The sequence below is a fragment of the Erythrolamprus reginae genome, chromosome 3, assembly GCF_031021105.1.
Source record: "Erythrolamprus reginae isolate rEryReg1 chromosome 3, rEryReg1.hap1, whole genome shotgun sequence".
NCBI classification, from domain to species: Eukaryota; Metazoa; Chordata; class Lepidosauria; order Squamata; family Dipsadidae; genus Erythrolamprus; species Erythrolamprus reginae.
This window is the reverse complement of record NC_091952.1, coordinates 51,035,391-51,052,716: the sequence shown is the minus strand read 5'-3', so window position 1 is coordinate 51,052,716 and position 17,326 is coordinate 51,035,391. Positions and strand designations below refer to the sequence as shown.

Below are 17,326 nucleotides of genomic sequence, written 5' to 3'. Positions count from 1 at the left end.
TACGTTGTTGATTACTTTCATTGCATTCACATTTTATCTGGAATTACAGGGATACTCAGCAATTCTGAACAGCTAGAAATATCCTTTAAAAGTTTGAAGTTGTAGAACTTTTTTTCAGAATTTTTGAAATTTTTTCTGTCTTTGGATAGCTTCTCCTCTTCCTCTGCTTGAAAAAGAGCCCTCCCGCCTGTCCCCTGAAGCACAGCTGATCAACTCCTCAGCTGCTTTTTGGGCTGAATGCTGCTTCTGAGCATGTGCAGAAGCCAAAATGTCCGCATGTGACTAGAGCAAGCACTGTGAGACATCGCAATGCGAACCGGTAGCGAAGGTAAGTTGAACCCACCCCATAGCAGAAGATATACTTCTCATTCATTGTAAATAAAATTAATGCTATTGACTTCAGTTCAGATATAATAGAAACCAGTGTTCTTTTTATCAGCACTGTGATAAGATTCAACTGGCAGTTCATATCAGCATCTAACACCTGCTGTGCTTTGAAGCCATAAAATGCAGGGCTATTTTATATTGTCTCACGCTTTTGGTGCATAATCAGAATGCCTTCATTTTCCCTTGCAATAGGCTCTTATCTATCCATATCTTGCTAAATAGCAGAGATTTCAGCCCATTCTAAGCCTAGCGCCAAACAATTATAGTTGGAAGTTAGAAGACAAAAGAGTTTTTGAAAAGGCTTAGCTTGAGAAAGACAAGTGAGAAGAGTGTACAAAGTAGATCAGTAAGACTATTCTGCTACAAAGAACCCACATAAAACCTAACCCTTTACTAATGTTTCCTATACAGTATTCAAGTTCCAAAGTGCAGTCAGTAATTTCCAAAGTTGAAGTGGTCACCATGATTTATCAGAGTAAACTGAAGGTGATGTCTGTGTATATGAGCAATGTGATTCTGCATCAAGGAAGATATAAATTAGGTCTGCACAATGTGTGGTCCATGGGCTGCAAATGTCCGGCACACAACAGCTCAGCTTAAAAAAAAGATCTCAGTAAATGTACCAGTTTTTATTCAGCTGCTGCCAGGTGAGGATGAAAGTGAGGAGTGCATTTAGAAGTGTGGGAATATGTGTTACTGTATGGGTTGGGAAGGATGTGAAGGAACTTTGCCAGAGATGGCATGCAGGTTAGGAAGAGCAGATAGGTGAGTAGCATAGGTCGGGAAGGGTGTTGGGACGGGAGTGTTAAGTGCTCTGTGGGTCATGTTGGCTATAGGGAGGGAAAGTAGTTCAAGATGGGTGCACGAAGGTCAATGTGTGAGGTACTACAGGTGAAACTCGAAAAATTTGAATATCGTGCAAAAGTTCATTTATTTCAGTAATGCAACTTAAAAGGTGAAACGTAATATAGGAGACTCATTACATTCAAGGCAAGATACGTAGTTCGAGCCATTTGTTGTAATTGTGATGATTATGGGGTATAGCTCCATCCACCCCAAATCCACCATCATGTGAGTTTGCTGGCCAATCAAGCACAGTAATCCTATGACCATTGAACCATGTTTTGGTGCTTTTGGCAGTGTGGGCAGATGCCAAGTCCTGCTGGAAAATTGAAGCCAGCATCCCCATAAAGCTCAGGTGTGGAAGGAAGTATGAAGTGTTCCAAAATCTCCCGGTAGACGGCTGCGTTGGCCCTGGACTGAATGAAGCACAGTGGACCGACACCAGCAGATGACATGGCTCCCCAAATCAACACAGACTTCTGTATCCCATTTGGAAATGGAGATGCTCACACAGCAAGATGCTTTAAGTCTAGTGTGAAGTTTCCACAGTCTGTTGATTTGGGGAGCCATGTTATCTGCTGGTTTCAGTCCACTGTACTTCATTAAGTCCAGGGTCAACTATATTTTACCACAGGTCCCATTTATCTCATAAAACATAAACAAAATAGAAACTTCAGAGTACAAGATAAAAACTTTATTAAATATCATTAATTGCTTTGATTTTGATTTATAAAAGCACTCGGCAATTCAATGAGATTATCAAGTAGCCTACAATATCTGTAAGAAAACTGAACAAACTTTTACATGTCAAAACAGAACCAAATTATAATTTGTTATAGGTGATTAATTAATTTACTTTCTTTCTCCCAGTGACCCCTGGGAAAAGAGATAACACTGTCCCAAATCAAATTTACCCCTTTACAAATCAAGGTGGGGTTTTGTTGTTGCAGGCTTCCCTTCCCTTTACTACCAAGGGTACTAACAGCAATGAAATGCCAGCAATCAGGAAATGGTTGCTGGAAGAATCAAACAAAACGTACAGGAAGCAAGTTTTAACCTTAACACTAAGTTTGTAAATTTCAGGTTGTTTTAATTCTAAGAAGAAAATTAATCCCGTTTTTAAAAGCAAGCAGAGTGAAAGTCAAATGAATCCCATAGCTGACTTTGATAGTGATTAAATATTGCCAAGCAAGTCTTTATCTGGATATTGTGTATTGAAGCATACACAGTGGTTTCATTCAATCATGCTATTGGTGTTGTGCCATATATTGGAGAGATTTCAGCCCAGTCTAGTTGTTGAAGCACACACAGTGGCTTCATTTCCAATAGAAGAAGTCCACCACCAATTCAGCAACAGATCAAAATTATGACCACACTGAATGAGGACTTAAGGACTGGTCCACAAAGTTTAAACTCTAGCGACATCCTCACAGTCATAGGATTGCAGTTTGGGCATTCAGGTGCTCAGTTCACAATTAAAACTTGTAAGCAAGCCACATTCAGGAGATTGCCATTTGTAACGTTTCTTACCGGCTTCTCACAGGCAAACACAAAGAGGAAGCTGGCAACGAAGGTCACAATGTGCTCCCAAAAAACACTCCCACAGCTTTTTGTTCTGAGGAAACCCACTATAGCACAGGTAGGCACAGTTGGCTCTTCTATGACTTGTAGACTTCAATGTCCAGAATTCCTGAGCCAATCATGCCAGCTCAGGAATTCTGGGAGTTGAAGTCCACATGTCATAGAAGAGCCAACTTTGCCTACCCCTGCACTATAGAGTAAGACATCTTGTATTCCGTAGCATCATTTCGTTTGTTGTGCTGCAAGTGAGAGGGATCTAGGAGTCAATCACATATTTTTCAGGGTATAAAAGGCACCTTTTTCCCCTCTAAGAGACTGAAACTTTAGGTGTGTCTTTCACTCTGAATGTAGCTTTTTCAAAGCTTTTTTTCTGCCCTAAATGAGGTGCTAATGATCTTCCCAGCTCTTGCAGGCTTGCTTTCATTGCTATCCCCTCCTAAAAAGGTTTTTCAGCCCTAATGAAATGCTAACAATCTTCCCTGCTTGCAGGATTTTTTCATTGCTACTCCCTCTGAAGAAGTTTTTTTCCTGCCCTAAGTCTTTGCAGGCTTGTTTTCATTGTTACTCCCTCCGAAAAAGATTTTTTTTCAGCCCTAACTAGGGGATAATAATGTGCTGAAGCTGACCAGACTAAGGACGCTAAGCAAATGAATACCTGGTAGGTAATTTCCCCCCCCCCATTTTCCTCACCCAAAACTAAGGGGTATCCTATATTCCAAAAATATGGTAAGTATGAGCCAAAAGTGTGATACAGTTGCCAATAAAGCCAATTCGCTCCTAGGTTGCCTCAACGGAAGGATAGTACCAAAATCACATGAGATGTTAGTACCACTTTATACTGGAATACTGCTTCTAGTTTTGGTAGCCACTGCAGATGCTAGAACCAGTGCAAAGAACAAAGATCATTAGGAAACTGAGGATTAACGCATACAATGAATGGTTGTGAGAATTTGGAATATCTAGTCTAATGAAGTGGTCGCATGGTCTTCCAATATTTGAGGAGCTGTCACAGAGAAGAGGGAGTCAACATTTTGCACCTGAGGGCGAAGTAAGAAGTAATGGATAAAAGCTTAACAAAGAGAGATCCAATCTAGCATTAAGGAGAATTTCCCTGTCAGAACAATTAATCACTGACTTACTCCAGAAATTGTGGGTGCTCCTTGAGTTGAAGTTTTTAAGAAGAGATTACACAGCCATTTGTCCAAAATACTATAGGTTTCCTGATTGAACAGGGAGTTGGAACTAGAAGACCTCCAAGATCCCTTCCAACTCTGTTATTTTGAAAGTATTCTGTAACTATGATCATTGCAAATATACGAGGCTTTTTGTTGTTGTTTTCCAGATGAAAACCTGCTTAATCTCCCACGAGGTATTTTTTATATGGGTAGGATCTTTGAGAATACCTAAGAAATTCCATAGCAACATGACTGACAGAGAAACTAGAACTGATTTGCGGATTCAGTTTGTAAAACTTTGTTTTGCACAAATGCTCATATCACGTTTGATAGCAGAAGTCCAATGGATTAGTTCTTTACATTTCATTTACAGAATGCACAAGTCCCCAAGGCCTTTTTCATTTTCTGTCTTCATATAGACATAAAATATTTTCCTGCTGATTAAACACAAGCTCTTGATGCCACTATAGCATGGCAAAATTGGCAAATGTCTATAGTGAGATTTCTGGTAAAAATTTTGAGTCCTCTCCTTTCTGCTCTTCATTGTTCAGCTTCTTCAATTTACTGACTGTATACTGTTTTATTTCTCCAGGAACTTTTAGAAATCTGAAAGTAAGCATTTTTAAAAAATTATCGTAACTTTTTTTCCCTGATCATCCAATATCCATTCTATCCTTCTGACTCCTTTCAGTAATACACAAATATACACACAAGAACACATAGTCCAGGGAGGAAAAGGGATTGATCTGCATCTATTAAAATATTAATGTTAATGCAGGAAGTCAAACAGTGTTGCACTTCTTTCTTATATGAAAAGATACTTCAAAATGAAAAATGTGCTTCTAGTCCTATTTGTGTAGAACATCAAAACACATTAGTCAAGCATTAAAATGCAATTGTAATTCATTTTGTTGACAAAGGATTATGGTCCAGAATTTCCAAGAGTCAAAGGATAAAGTTGTTAACAAAGAAAAAACATCCCCTCAAAATACATAAAAGTTATTGTGCCGTAAACCTGTCAATCAAGATTATTTCATTATGAAATTTCTATAGCTTCCCATCTCACCTGGTATTCCTAGGCAGCTCATAGCAACCAGGAAAAATTATCAACGTAAAAATGTGTTACACCTCTCCTATTAAGATAACAGATATTGTTAATCCTCTGACTCAACCCTGTGGGCAAAAAAATCAGCAAGGTCTGAAAAACATGAACTCTGAGCAACCAAGCAGGGGCAGGCAAGTTCTCGCCATAAAAACAAATTTAGAAATACGATGGGGAAATCTTATTTTTTCCCCTTTTGTTCCTTTGCTTTGCATTCCCAGGGGAAGAGGCATCTATTCAGACTGGCTTCTTATGAAGAAAGAAAAAACACCTGAACCCAGAAAAAGGTAGGAGAATCAAAAGAAAATAGCCATCCTTTGGAATGTGGGACCAGATGCAGTTTAGAATCCTTTGTAACATTTAAGGTATGGGCTGATTTGTACTGTGTTTTTGTTGCACTGTAGTTTGGATGTATCTAGTATTGGGTTCCTATCTGGATGAGGGGGGGGGGGGCATTCCGGTAGTGAAAATGGAGCTGTGTGCGCAGCTCTGGGTGACCAGTGGGCAGGTGGATGGGCCCAAGTGATAGGATGCACAGGTGCGTGAGATTTCGGTGATTTTCTGCAATTGTTTGCTTCCACTCATGCATGGAAGCAAAAATACTGCCAAAACCTTGTGAGTGCGCATGTCCCCTAACAATATTTTGCTCCCTGCGCATGTGCAGAAGCAAAATCTTGCATGGGCACATGGGCACATCCGCAGAAAAAACAGAATGGCACATGGAGCACACCAGTAGCAGCGGGAGCTGACAACCCCTTCACTGAATGTGTTGCTCTTCCAGAAATATTTCTGTTGAGTTAAAGCTTCCAATAGTTATCTTCTTTTTTTTTTAACTCTTTCACCGCTGTTTTCAATTCTGAATAAGTTTCATAAACTTAATCTACAGAAGATCTGTATCATCTTCTCATTCCTGATATCAATGGGGTCATTCAAACAGGAAACTTGGCCTTTTGCACATCTCAGTCATTTGACAAACAAACCATTTGAGAGAATAATTTTTACTCCGTTTCTCTTAAGTAAAGTTGCAGAGAGCACCTATTGAACAAAGACTGTGGGAAGGGAAATATACGGGCAAGGCTCATCTTGACCTCACCTGAATAATAATTTCTGCCCAGTTTCCTTTTTGATGATGTTGAGTTTATAATAATGCCTCAATGCTCTCGACATCTTCTCGTATGTCATATTCCTTCGGTTCTGAAAATTGTTTGAAAGTGTGATTATAACATCAGTTTGCTGTCTCTTGCCTAATTACTACAGTAATTTGAATGAGAAAAGAGTTGTCAGGAAACCTGCATGCATAACCTCTTTCAATGGAGATAGGATGGGAATTACTGGTATGTAACCAAACATAAATACCTTGTTTTACATACAGTTAAAGTACTAGCTTTATGAGTTAATTTAGGATTTAAAAAATGTAAAAGGGAAGCACTCTGATGCAATGATAAGACAGCAACCTAAGACCTAGGAAATCCAGATTTAAATTTCCATTCAATCTCCAGCTGACTCTCGCCAGTCGTAATATTTCAGCCTAATTTATTATGCCAAATTGTTCTAACAATTAAACAATTAAATGCCAGTGCATGCTACCTTGAATTCTTATAGGAAAGTCAAGGCAGGCAGGCCGGCAGGCAGGCAGGCAGGCAGACTTACTTACTTACTTACTTACTTACTTACTTACTTACTTACTTACTTACTTACTTACTTACTTACTTACTTATTTTGTCCAATACATATTGAAGAGAATAGACATGTAGTATTATATACAGTGATCCCTCGATTTTCGCGATCTCGATCTTCGCGAAACGCTACACCACGGTTTTTCAAAAAATAATAAATTAAAAATACGTCCGCGTTTTTTTTGCTATACCGCGTTTTTTCCCACCTGATGACGTCACTCTCTTCCTTCCTTTCTCATCTTTTTTCTCTCTCTCTTTCTCTATCTTGCTTCTTCCTCTCTCACACTCTCTTCCTCCCTCTCTCATCTCTTTCTTTCCTTCTCTCTCTTTCTCTATCTCTCCCCCTCTTGCTCTCGAGCGGCCGGCGGGCGAGCGGGCAGCAGCGAGGAGCCGAAGATCAGGGTTTCCCCTTTGCGTGGGCGGCGGGGAAGACCCAGGGAAGGTTTCTTCGGCCGCCCAGCAGCTGATCTGCTCGGCAGCGCGGCAGCAGCGAGGACCCGTGTCCGAAAGCCGGTGAGAGGGGTGGATCGGGCGGGCAAGCGGCGAGCAGGCGGTAGCGGCGAGGGCGCCGGACGCGCCGGGGGGGCGGGGGCAGCCGACATTCAAAGCAATCTTTGTCGGCTTCCGCACTTTCATCGCTCCACCATCTGCGCATGCACGGCCATGGAAAAAGGGCGCGCATGCGCAGATGGTGTTTTTACTTCCGCACCACTATACTGCGGAAAATAAATTATCGCGAGAGGTCTTGGAACGTAACCCTCGCGATAATTGAGGGATCACTGTATAAAGAAAAGGATAAAAGAAAAGATACAAATAGAGGAGAAGATATATGAAAGGAAGAAAAGATATATGAGATAAAGAGAGACAATTGGACAGGGGACGAAAGGCACACTAGTGCACTTATGTACGCTCCTGTATAATAAATACATGCAAGTACTCCCTTTGTTTACAGACTGTATCAAATCATCTGTGCTCCTCTTTAATCTGTCATTAGAATAGTTCATTATGAGATCAGGTTATTCCTAGCTCTACTTTTAGCAAGACTGACCAAGGTTATAGCACATCAAGAGGCACATTTACCCACACCTTGGGAATATAATTTTATTAAATTGTCTCCAAAGAACATCGGGGGACTATAGAAGATGTACAAATCAGTGACCTCCAGGTAGGCTGAGAGTGCTAATCCTAATCAGTGCATCTGAACAGAAATTTATCTCAATTTATGGAGTTTAGAAGAATCGCCTTATTTAGTACCTTGTGATTACCCCAGAGTCCAGCAAGGCCATTGGGATCTACAACACGAAAGATCTTGGCTTCTTTGTCTTCCCACTTGACAACTGATTCATACTGGCTATCAGAGAGGAGCCGGTAGATGTAATCCAAAAGTAACCTACAATCTGAGAATTAGTTACGTTGAGAGAAATGTTGTTCAAAACAGAATAACATGGATTAGTTCCTGCTACACTGCATCACTGTTGAAGATGTTGGAGTGACGTTTTGCAGAAACTAGCTCACCCAGATAGCCAAAGCAGCTAACCAACCTGCCTCACACCAGGATATTAGGAACCTTTGTCTTGAAGATAATTGAAGACATGTACTGCAATGTTTCTTGGGAAAATATTTACTTCTTTCGTAGCAAATCTATACTAAATATTTGCACTGTAGCTATCTCTCTATCAATTACTATACAAAGTACTCACAATTCTCTATCTACTATTCTGTTACAATATTCAGTTACAAGTCTTTAGCCACCACAAGCCACACTAATCCACAATCCACTCTAAACCATACTAAGCCACAATACCTTCAAGCCAAGCCACAAGCCATACCTATGCAAAGGTGCATTATGTATATATACTTTTGTCAGCCAATCAGATTACATTACATCTGCATATTCACTGTGATTGAGCAGTTTTACATGGTTGAAGTCATTACAATTCTCTCTGTAATCTGGAATATTATATCAGGTAGATCCTGACAGAAGACAGCTATAAGGTGCATTTGCAAGTGACCATAGCTGACTTGTGAATAAAATTGGATTCCCATGCTTCTAAATCTTTGCTATTAACCAGTGGGGGAAGTGAAGCAAATGCCATTGATATAGAAGAACAGGTAATCATTCATGCCAACCACATAGCAAAAGAATAACAGATCTTGGTAACCTTACCCTTACCTGATATTTTCCCACTGAGCGGAGAAGCAGATTTTACAGGAAAAGAGCAAATGTTTCCACCATGGTTGATCTTTGGGTTGCTATAAGCAAGAGGCATCATCCCAGGAGTACAGAGTGTCCTGGTGGAAGACTGAGATGAGTCTGCATGACTAGTGAAGATCGTTGGATATTCTGAAGGCAATGCATGGACCTTAGCCGGGAAATCTTCTAAGTTGAGCTTGGTACCTGGGAGAAGAGACCAGATTCAAAACAGAGCTTCTGATACTTCCTAAGCCAGCCCTCTTCAATCAGGAACTCACCAAGTACAGCGTAGCAAGCTGAAAAATACCAGGTTGGGAAAGGCAGATGTGTAGGGATGAGGCCCTGTGGAAAGGGTGTGCATGTGAGAGAGAGAAAATTTCCTGCCTACATGAGATCACTTAGTTCACATGTCCAGAATGATCTAAGATACCTTCTCTGGCTGGTACATGATCTCATCTAGGTTGAACAACAGGAAGGTTGGTGAGGGGAGATTGAAGGGGTGGAATTCACCAATGAAAATGCTGTTGCTTGCTTGCACCTTTGGCTGCTTGGAAAACTGTATATAAGCAATAAACACTGTAAAGGCAGTCAGAGACATCTTCGCACCCTGCCATGATCTGACTCTAATTCTTATAGAGATCTAGACCTAATCAACTGGAAATTGATGTAACAGAAGATACTGCAATTAGATACATTAGCTGTGATTGTTTTGCTATGAACATAGTCATCTTTGAAGTCTTACCAGGTTTGTCCCAGGCTATCCATGCTTAGACCAATTCTTGATTATTTTCGAAATGTTTATGATAGTGATTCATACAAATTCATTATTTATTTACCTTAACTATACTGTCTGCAGACAGGCAGCAGAGAGAGAGATACGTTTGATTAAGTCAGAATACTGGTTTGCTTAAGCTGATGCCATCCTAACTAATGTATCAATCGCATACAGTATAACACAAGCCACTTCCTGTGGCTTTGCTATAAAAAGATCACTTAGTTTACTTTCATCTTAACTCCCCAACTATTTTTCCCCTTTTGAGTCATAGCTTTAAATTAGAAAGTTATGTGAAGGAATGCTTTGCCTGCAGAACAATAGTTGACTTCCCCTAAGCTGCTCTAGTGATGTTGGAGAAGACAACATCAACATAAAGAATACAAATGAATGGCTCAATGAATAAATCAATCTAGAGTTCCACCTGAAGCACAATCAGGCTCAGATAATATTTTGAGTACATCATGCAAAGTATTAGTTCCCTTGTGAAATTTCTAATGTTGGAAGAAAGTAAATGAAGAGATGACCAGAAGGAAGTTGTATTGATTTGTTTTCTGTCGGAAAACAAACAAACAAATAAACATATAACTCTTCCCTGGTAGAAGCTGAAACAGGGAGAGAACCTGTGGCCTAGAGGTTAAAGCTACTGCCTTACAGGTAGACTGCCCAGGTTCAAATTCTGGTAAAGGTATGGCTAGCTGATGAGAACAAAATAGCTTGAAATAGATCTATACTAGTCTCCCTTCCTTTTCATTATCAGCAAAAATATGTTACACATATAGAATATAGTTTGTTAGCTATAAAAAATTAACTGCCTTGGATATGGCCTCTAGAGGGGCTGAAAGGCAAAAAGGAAGCAGTATGCTCCCTCTCATATTTGAGTATACCAGGGTGATTCGACAGGGGGAAAAACATATCTATAGATATAGATATAGATAGATATAGATATGGATAAGGGAAAATATATAAGTATAAGAGTAGCATCAATGTTGGTATGAAATTAAGAGTTCTGAATTGCTTGTCTGTTAACTATAAAATAAAAGGGAGAAAGAAGAAGTAGAAAGGAAGGGGAGAGAGAGAGGAGGGAAAGAGGAAGAAAGAAGAGAGAAGATAGAGGGAGAGGAGTAGTATGAAATATAGAAGGAAAACAGGTGAGAGATAAAAGTACAAAAGGTGCAAATTTAGGATATTTATTTATGGCACCTTGGACAGAAATGTATCATTATGTATGTTTTGATATTATGGTATATTTATGGATGTTTATGTAAAGATGGTGAAAAAATAAAAAAAAATAAAAAATGTTGGATTGACTCAATTTCAGCAGTGAGGAGTACCCTAAAAAGGCCAGTTTGGGAACAGAACCTCCTGGAGACAATCTATGTGGTCACTAAGAGTGGCCACAGATTTGATGGCACATTATTAATTGAACCTGTTCTGTCAGTATGGTAACCAATAAGCTGTTGAGCATTAACACTGAAAATCTCAAGTAGAGATTGGAATAGTTTATTTAAATTCCTAATTTAGGAAACGAGGCGCTAAAAATTGTATATGGAACCTTCTGGAGCAGGGGTCTCCAACTTTGGCATCTTTAAGCCTTGTGTACTTCAAATCCCAGTGCAAAGATGGCTCAGGAACTCTGAGTACACAAGTCTTAAAGTTGCCAAGGTTCTGGAATATCAGCATGGATTTTGCTTGTGTATCCTCCGGTATAGATACTGACCCAAAATGTGAGCCAAGATTATCTAGCATGATACATGTAATCATTGTTCCACAGCACTCACCTTCTTCAGTTCTCTGAGTCAGTTTATGGTCTATATCCCGAAAGGAAATGTTAAAGAGAGGGCTACACACAAGGGCTCTTCTCTGGGTCTTTATGTATTGGAGTAATTCATATAATACATCTCCTGTGAGAAAAGAAACACAAATACCAATCCCACTCCATTTGTATCAATACCAACTTCTGAGAAAAATCATGCCATTTTTGAGTACCTCCACCCCTTCCATTTGCTGTTTATTTCAAAAGGGCTATCTCAACTTTTCAACTTGAGGAATTTCTACTGTTTGCCAATCAGAAATATAGTTTTGTTCCACACGTTTGTGGGAATCTGAAATTTTCTGTTAAAACTTGCAATGCATTTAGCACATTCAGTTAGAATTAATTTACCTTCTGCCTCAATGAAGCACAATTTGAAAAAAAGTATTAATATAAATAACATTAATATATACTAATATAAATATCAAACAGCCACTAGAGTAACCGGGTGCTTTCCATCAGCCATCTATCACATTGTAAAGCTGTGGGTTTTGGTTCAACCAATAATTATTGTCAATAAAACACAATTTGGAAAGCAAATCTATTTCAAAGGATATTAGAGACTTCATGCATCTCACAGTCCTTGAGTTATAACTCATTTATACTTGCTAAATGGGATAATTCCGAGATAAGAATGCAAATACTGTATACAAAACCTTGACCAAGGAAGTTAACACCTCTAACCTGAATTAGGAGCCCGGAATTTGAAATCTTCCTTGGTGAGAATACAAAGGGCTTTTCCATTCATTTCAAATTTACTATCATCAGATTTCCTGAGTGAATATTCTTTTTCAGCCCATCTTAGCCAGTGAATCACATCGTCTTTGCTCCATAGAAAGGGTTGGATTCCTAAAAATCAAACCAGGTTACATGTAAATTAACATATCTACCCAATCAGATTTTTGCCCTGCTTTTGGAAGAAGCATAAAATCTCTCAAAAAGCAAGTACGGGACATCTCAGCAATTATTATTAGAACTCATTTGCTCCAACTAATAACACTCCATAGATTCTAAAGGTAGATCAATATGTTTTCAAAATGATATTTATTTATTTTTTTAAAAAATATCTGTGATAGGAAGCAACCTTATACCAACTAACTCATCATCTACTCTTTGTTTCCTCTACAAGATATATCAGCCTAGAATCCCACCAACTTGCAGGCAATATTTTGCCAGATCTGATAGACTCCAATTTAAGATGTGCTGGACTATAACTACAGCTGGGATCTACTGGAGTTGCAGTCCAAAGAAAACTAATTTGTATAGTGTTGTTCTTACATAAGGGGCAGGTAACAGTTTCTAAGCCAAAATTGCTTAACTGTAAATGGTATAGTGGAACAGTGCTTCAAAATGTAGGAGAACCAAGCTAAAATTTAAATTAGATTTAATTTAAATGTAATCAAAATAAAAATAAACTCATTTAATACAGATAATAAGAAAATGCATATGTCATCCTTCTGTTTAGTGTCACATTAAAATTACAACTTGGTGGCCTTGCTTTGAGAAGCTTGCAGAGCACATATCCAAAGCTTTAAAGAACTACCTTTGAAAAGCTACCTTAAATAATACCTCTTCTACTCACTTAGTCGGCCCGGTAATGTGCAGATTTGTCCATCATAGAGAGACTTTACTGATGTCTTCAAAGTGGGGTGCAATGGTAAGGACAAAGCTGATGTGGCTACAGGAGTCAAAGAGCCAGCTGCCACTTCAACCTTAAGGAAGGAAAAAGACACTGAAGCTATATAGATTCCCTACAGGAAATCAGCTGTATTTGCCCAATGCCTCTTCTGTTACACTGCACTGGCTAGAAGCCGGATAAGAATCCATGAAGAAAAATGTAATGTAACTAGAACCAATATGCTTCAGCAGAAAGTCTGCCAGATAGACAGGAGAGAGACCCAGGTCAAAAATTGTCCCTGATCTTTGTGGAAAACTTGGATCAACAATTGTCTCCAAAGCTAAATTATTCCCCAGAAGTGCTATACAGATAAAATGGATCAAATACACAGCGAACCTTGGAGTACTGATATCTAATGACCTAAGTGCCAGAACCCACTGTAACAACATTGCCAAAAAGGCACTAAGAGTTATTAATATAATCCTGCATAGCTTCTTATCTGGCAATATTAATCTACTAACCAGAGCATTTCTAGACCAATTCCTGAATACAGCTCACCTGTCTGGAACCCACACTGCATATCAGGTATCAATACAATTGAGAGAGTCCAAAAATATTTCACAAGAAATGTTCTCCACTCCTCTGCCTGCAACAAAATGCCTTATTCCACCAGACTTGAAATTTTGGGTTTAGATAGCCCTAGAACTTCGGCGCCTTCGATCTGACCTAAATGTAGTTCATGAAATCATTTATCGCAATGTCCTACCTGTCAATTATTTCTTCAGCTTCAACTGCAACAATACACGAGCACACAATCGATTCAAACCTAATGTAAACCGCTCCAAACCACAAAAACTTTAACCTTAGGCTGTCTACAGTTGACCCCACCCCATTCCTAAGAGGTCTGTAAGGGGCGTGCATAAGCGCACCATTGTGCCTACCATCCCAGTCCTACTGTCCTATTGCCTAATTTATCTGTACCTATCTTGCTAATGTTTATACCAATATTAAGGCAATTGAGAAACAGGCAAAAGAAAAAGAAAAAAAGGGGTGAGATCAAAGCTGTATACATACATAGAAAAGGAGAGAAACATTAAGTAATTAAGAAAAAGTTGTTGAGCATTCCTAGAACCATTTTTGAAGACTGTGGGCTGATGAAACTGTTTATCAAGGACTACAATGGTAAGCAAGAGAAAGAGAAGGAAAGAGAGAGAGCAGGAGAGTGGGAGAGACAGAGACAAAGAGAGAAATCTGCTGAACAAATTGGCAGGTGGAAAAGACTATAGTGCACTTTTGGAAGAACAGAGCAGATTGGCAAATGTGTTTTGAATCCAAGAAGTCCAGAAAAGAATAACTTTTATCTCCTTCCCGAGACATAAGGAAGTCCAGAGGGGAAAGTACAGAGACCAGCAGCAGAAGACTGAGGAGCCTATAAAAAGCTTTGTCTGAAATCGTCTATATTAAAGTGTTTATGTGTATCTTCTTAAAAGGAAGCCCATGATACATATTACACATCACTGTAAATTGAGAACTCTATAAATTGACCTCTCTTCCTTTCTCTTTGTCTCACTCTTTGTCTGTCTGTCTGTCTGTCTGTCTGTCTGTCTGTGTGTGTGTAAAGTTCCTTTCCTTCTTTTCCATCCCTACAATGGGAAAGCAAGCTGGTCACACCTCGAAAGTAGGAATTAGGAGCTGAGATTAAGCATATGAAGGGAACATTCATAATAAAACAAATTATGTTTATTCTTCATTGTATCACAGGAATCTGTTGATTTTGCAGCTGCAATTCTTTTTACTATTGCATGCATGTCTTATGCAGATTGACTTTTTAAAAAGTTTCAAAGGGTTAAAGGGTTAAATAAGGTTCAGGAGGGAAATGTTTTCAATAGGAAAGTGAACACAAGAACAAGGGGGCACAATCTGAGGTTAGTTGGGGGAAAGATTAGAAGTAATATGAGAAAATATTATTTTACTGAAAGGAGTAGTAGATGCTTGGAACAAATTTCCAGCAGACATGATTGGTAAATCCACAGTAACTGAATTTAAACATGCCTGGGATAAACATATATCCATCCTAAGATAAAATACAGAAAATAGTATAAGGGCAGACTAGATGGACCGTGAGATCTTTTTCTGCCGTCAATCTCCTATGTTTCTATGTTTCAGATTCATTCTTAATTATACCAGGAGATAAAGAAAATGAAAGTGAAAGATGCTTACGTGCTTTCATTCCAGTTTTGTTCTGGTAGCTTGTTTAAATATACAGTATATATTTTAGTACTGTACTTTAATTATAAGGGTATAGCATATGGGATATTTTTACTGGTTTGATATTTTATATATCTGTATTTATACGTGTACTGTACTGCACTTTTAATTTGACTGTAAATTGTCCCATTGTGCCAAGCAGTACTGTATATAAATTCATGCAACCTGCCTGTAAATGAGTAAATGATTTCCAAAGATCTTTCTCTGAAACGAAAGAGTAGCAGACCGTGTCAGTGTACACAACAGTAATGCATGGCTTAAACAAGTGTTCCCACAGATGGTGTTCAGTTGTTCTCCTTTTCTGATTGTGGAGGAATGTCTTTTGACATACAAAAGATAAGGCTTCTACAGCTTCTTGTATAGGAATGCATAGCCTGCATGGTCTTCTAGATTAGTGTTTCCCAACCTTGGCAACTTGAAGATATCTGGACTTCAACTCCCAGAATTCCCCAGCCAGCACTCGCTGGCTGGGGAATTCTAGGAGTTGAAGTCCAGATAATAATAATAATAATTATTATTATTATTATTATTATTATTTTTATTATTTTTTATTATTATTATTATTATTATTATTATTATTATTATTATTATTATTATTATTATTATTATTATTATTATGAATGCTATCTACCCTTCCAATAAAGTGATCCCCCTATTTTCCCATTCGAAACAGCTTTCATGGACACCCAGATTAATTTTGCCCAACAACAACAACATTTAATTTTGCCCAACAACAAAAAAACATAGTTTCTCAAAGAAAACAGCAAGTTGCATAACATCTCCCTTTTCTTGTGAAAAGCCTGGGGGAATTCCAGCCTTTGTCCATTATGAAACGATTTCTTCTTTTGAATCCACCTTTCCCTGGATCCAGCCCAGTCCTTCAAAAACCTCAACCATTTGCTGGCTGGGGAATTCTGGGAGTTGAAGTCCAAATATCTTCAAGTAGCCAAGGTTGGGAAACTCTGGTTTAGACCCTACCTATTATCTTGTACCCGTTTAGACACAGTAAGTAAGTTAAGTAAGTAAGTAAGTAAGTAAGTAAGTAAGTAAGTAAGTAAGTAAGTAAGTAAGTAAGTAAGTAAGTAAGTAAGTAAACAGATAAATAAATAAAAATAAACAAAACAAATATTAAACTAAACTAAACCAAAACACCCCAACGCTTTCTGAAGCGAGGGAAGCATCCCCAGAGAGACGCTGCCCTCCAAATGCCTCAATTTATGCACTCCCCGTGTTTCCAGCCCGTATGAAGGAGAGGGATGTGTGGGGGATCAGAGCAAACGCCGCCTGGGTCAGACCTTAGCACGGACGAGCGCTGGCCGAGAGTACGTTGAAAGAAGGCGTCTCGGAGCCTGCTGGGATCCAGGGCGCTGGGCTGGGGCAAGGAAGGGAGACCAAGGGGAGATCGAGCGGCTCAGAGCGCCGGCTGCTCTCCTCGAGCCCTTACCTGCATTACAAGGGGAGTCGAGGGGTGGGGAAGGACTGTGTACGGATACCGCGCGGAATCCAATCCAATTCCCCTCACCGGTTTTACTTCAGCCCGGGCGGTTGATCGCTGTCCTTCCGGAAAACGAAAACGAAAGTCGGCCGCTCCGAAAGGTGCCGGAGCTTACTTAGCCCGTGACACAGTCCCAGCCGGCGCCCGGAGCAACATCTGAGTCCTGTCAGTTGGCTCAGAGTTGGCTTATTCTTCCGCCCCTTCGGCAAACCGCCCGCGCTTCCAAAGCCTCTCAGGGCGCCTTCCCCTCTCCGCCGCCGGGTGAACTCCCCAAACGACGTTGGGTTGACCTCCATAGAGGGTTTCACACCCCAAAATTGGGGCCATTTTCCCCGAGGCAGGAAAGCCCCCTCCCCGCCGCGCGTCCGGTGGTTTATGGTGCGGCGTCAAACCAAGCCAGCG

At 39.6% G+C, this 17,326-nt stretch overlaps 1 protein-coding gene across 2 annotated transcripts; it reads right to left on the bottom strand.

Moving 5' to 3' along the window:
- Positions 1 to 1,902: 1,902 nt before the first annotated feature.
- ETV7 (ETS variant transcription factor 7) lies at positions 1,903 to 17,016 on the bottom strand. Of its 2 annotated transcripts, none has more exons than XM_070745274.1 (8): positions 16,874 to 17,016; positions 13,126 to 13,255; positions 12,228 to 12,392; positions 11,512 to 11,634; positions 8,938 to 9,162; positions 8,019 to 8,161; positions 6,182 to 6,282; positions 1,903 to 4,592 (listed from the first exon to the last, which is right to left on the bottom strand). In XM_070745274.1, exons 1-8 carry the CDS (start codon positions 16,877 to 16,879, stop codon positions 4,478 to 4,480), a joined length of 1,008 nt encoding a protein of 335 aa, XP_070601375.1. In that variant the 5' UTR covers positions 16,880 to 17,016; the 3' UTR covers positions 1,903 to 4,477. The 2 variants fall into 2 exon arrangements, with proteins under 2 accessions (XP_070601375.1, XP_070601374.1); XM_070745273.1 differs by having other exon boundaries at positions 16,725 to 16,924.
- Positions 17,017 to 17,326: the final 310 nt, after the last annotated feature.

Excerpts from the sequence above, each read along its gene's own strand:
- ETV7 (XM_070745274.1), bottom strand. Across the intron at positions 11,635-12,227 it reads ATTCCGGGCTCCTAATTCAG|GAGATGTATTATATGAATTA; the intron begins GTTAGAGGTGTT and ends CTTTTCTCACAG. Across the intron at positions 8,162-8,937 it reads GCTCAGTGGGAAAATATCAG|ATTGTAGGTTACTTTTGGAT; the intron begins GTAAGGGTAAGG and ends ACTAATTCTCAG.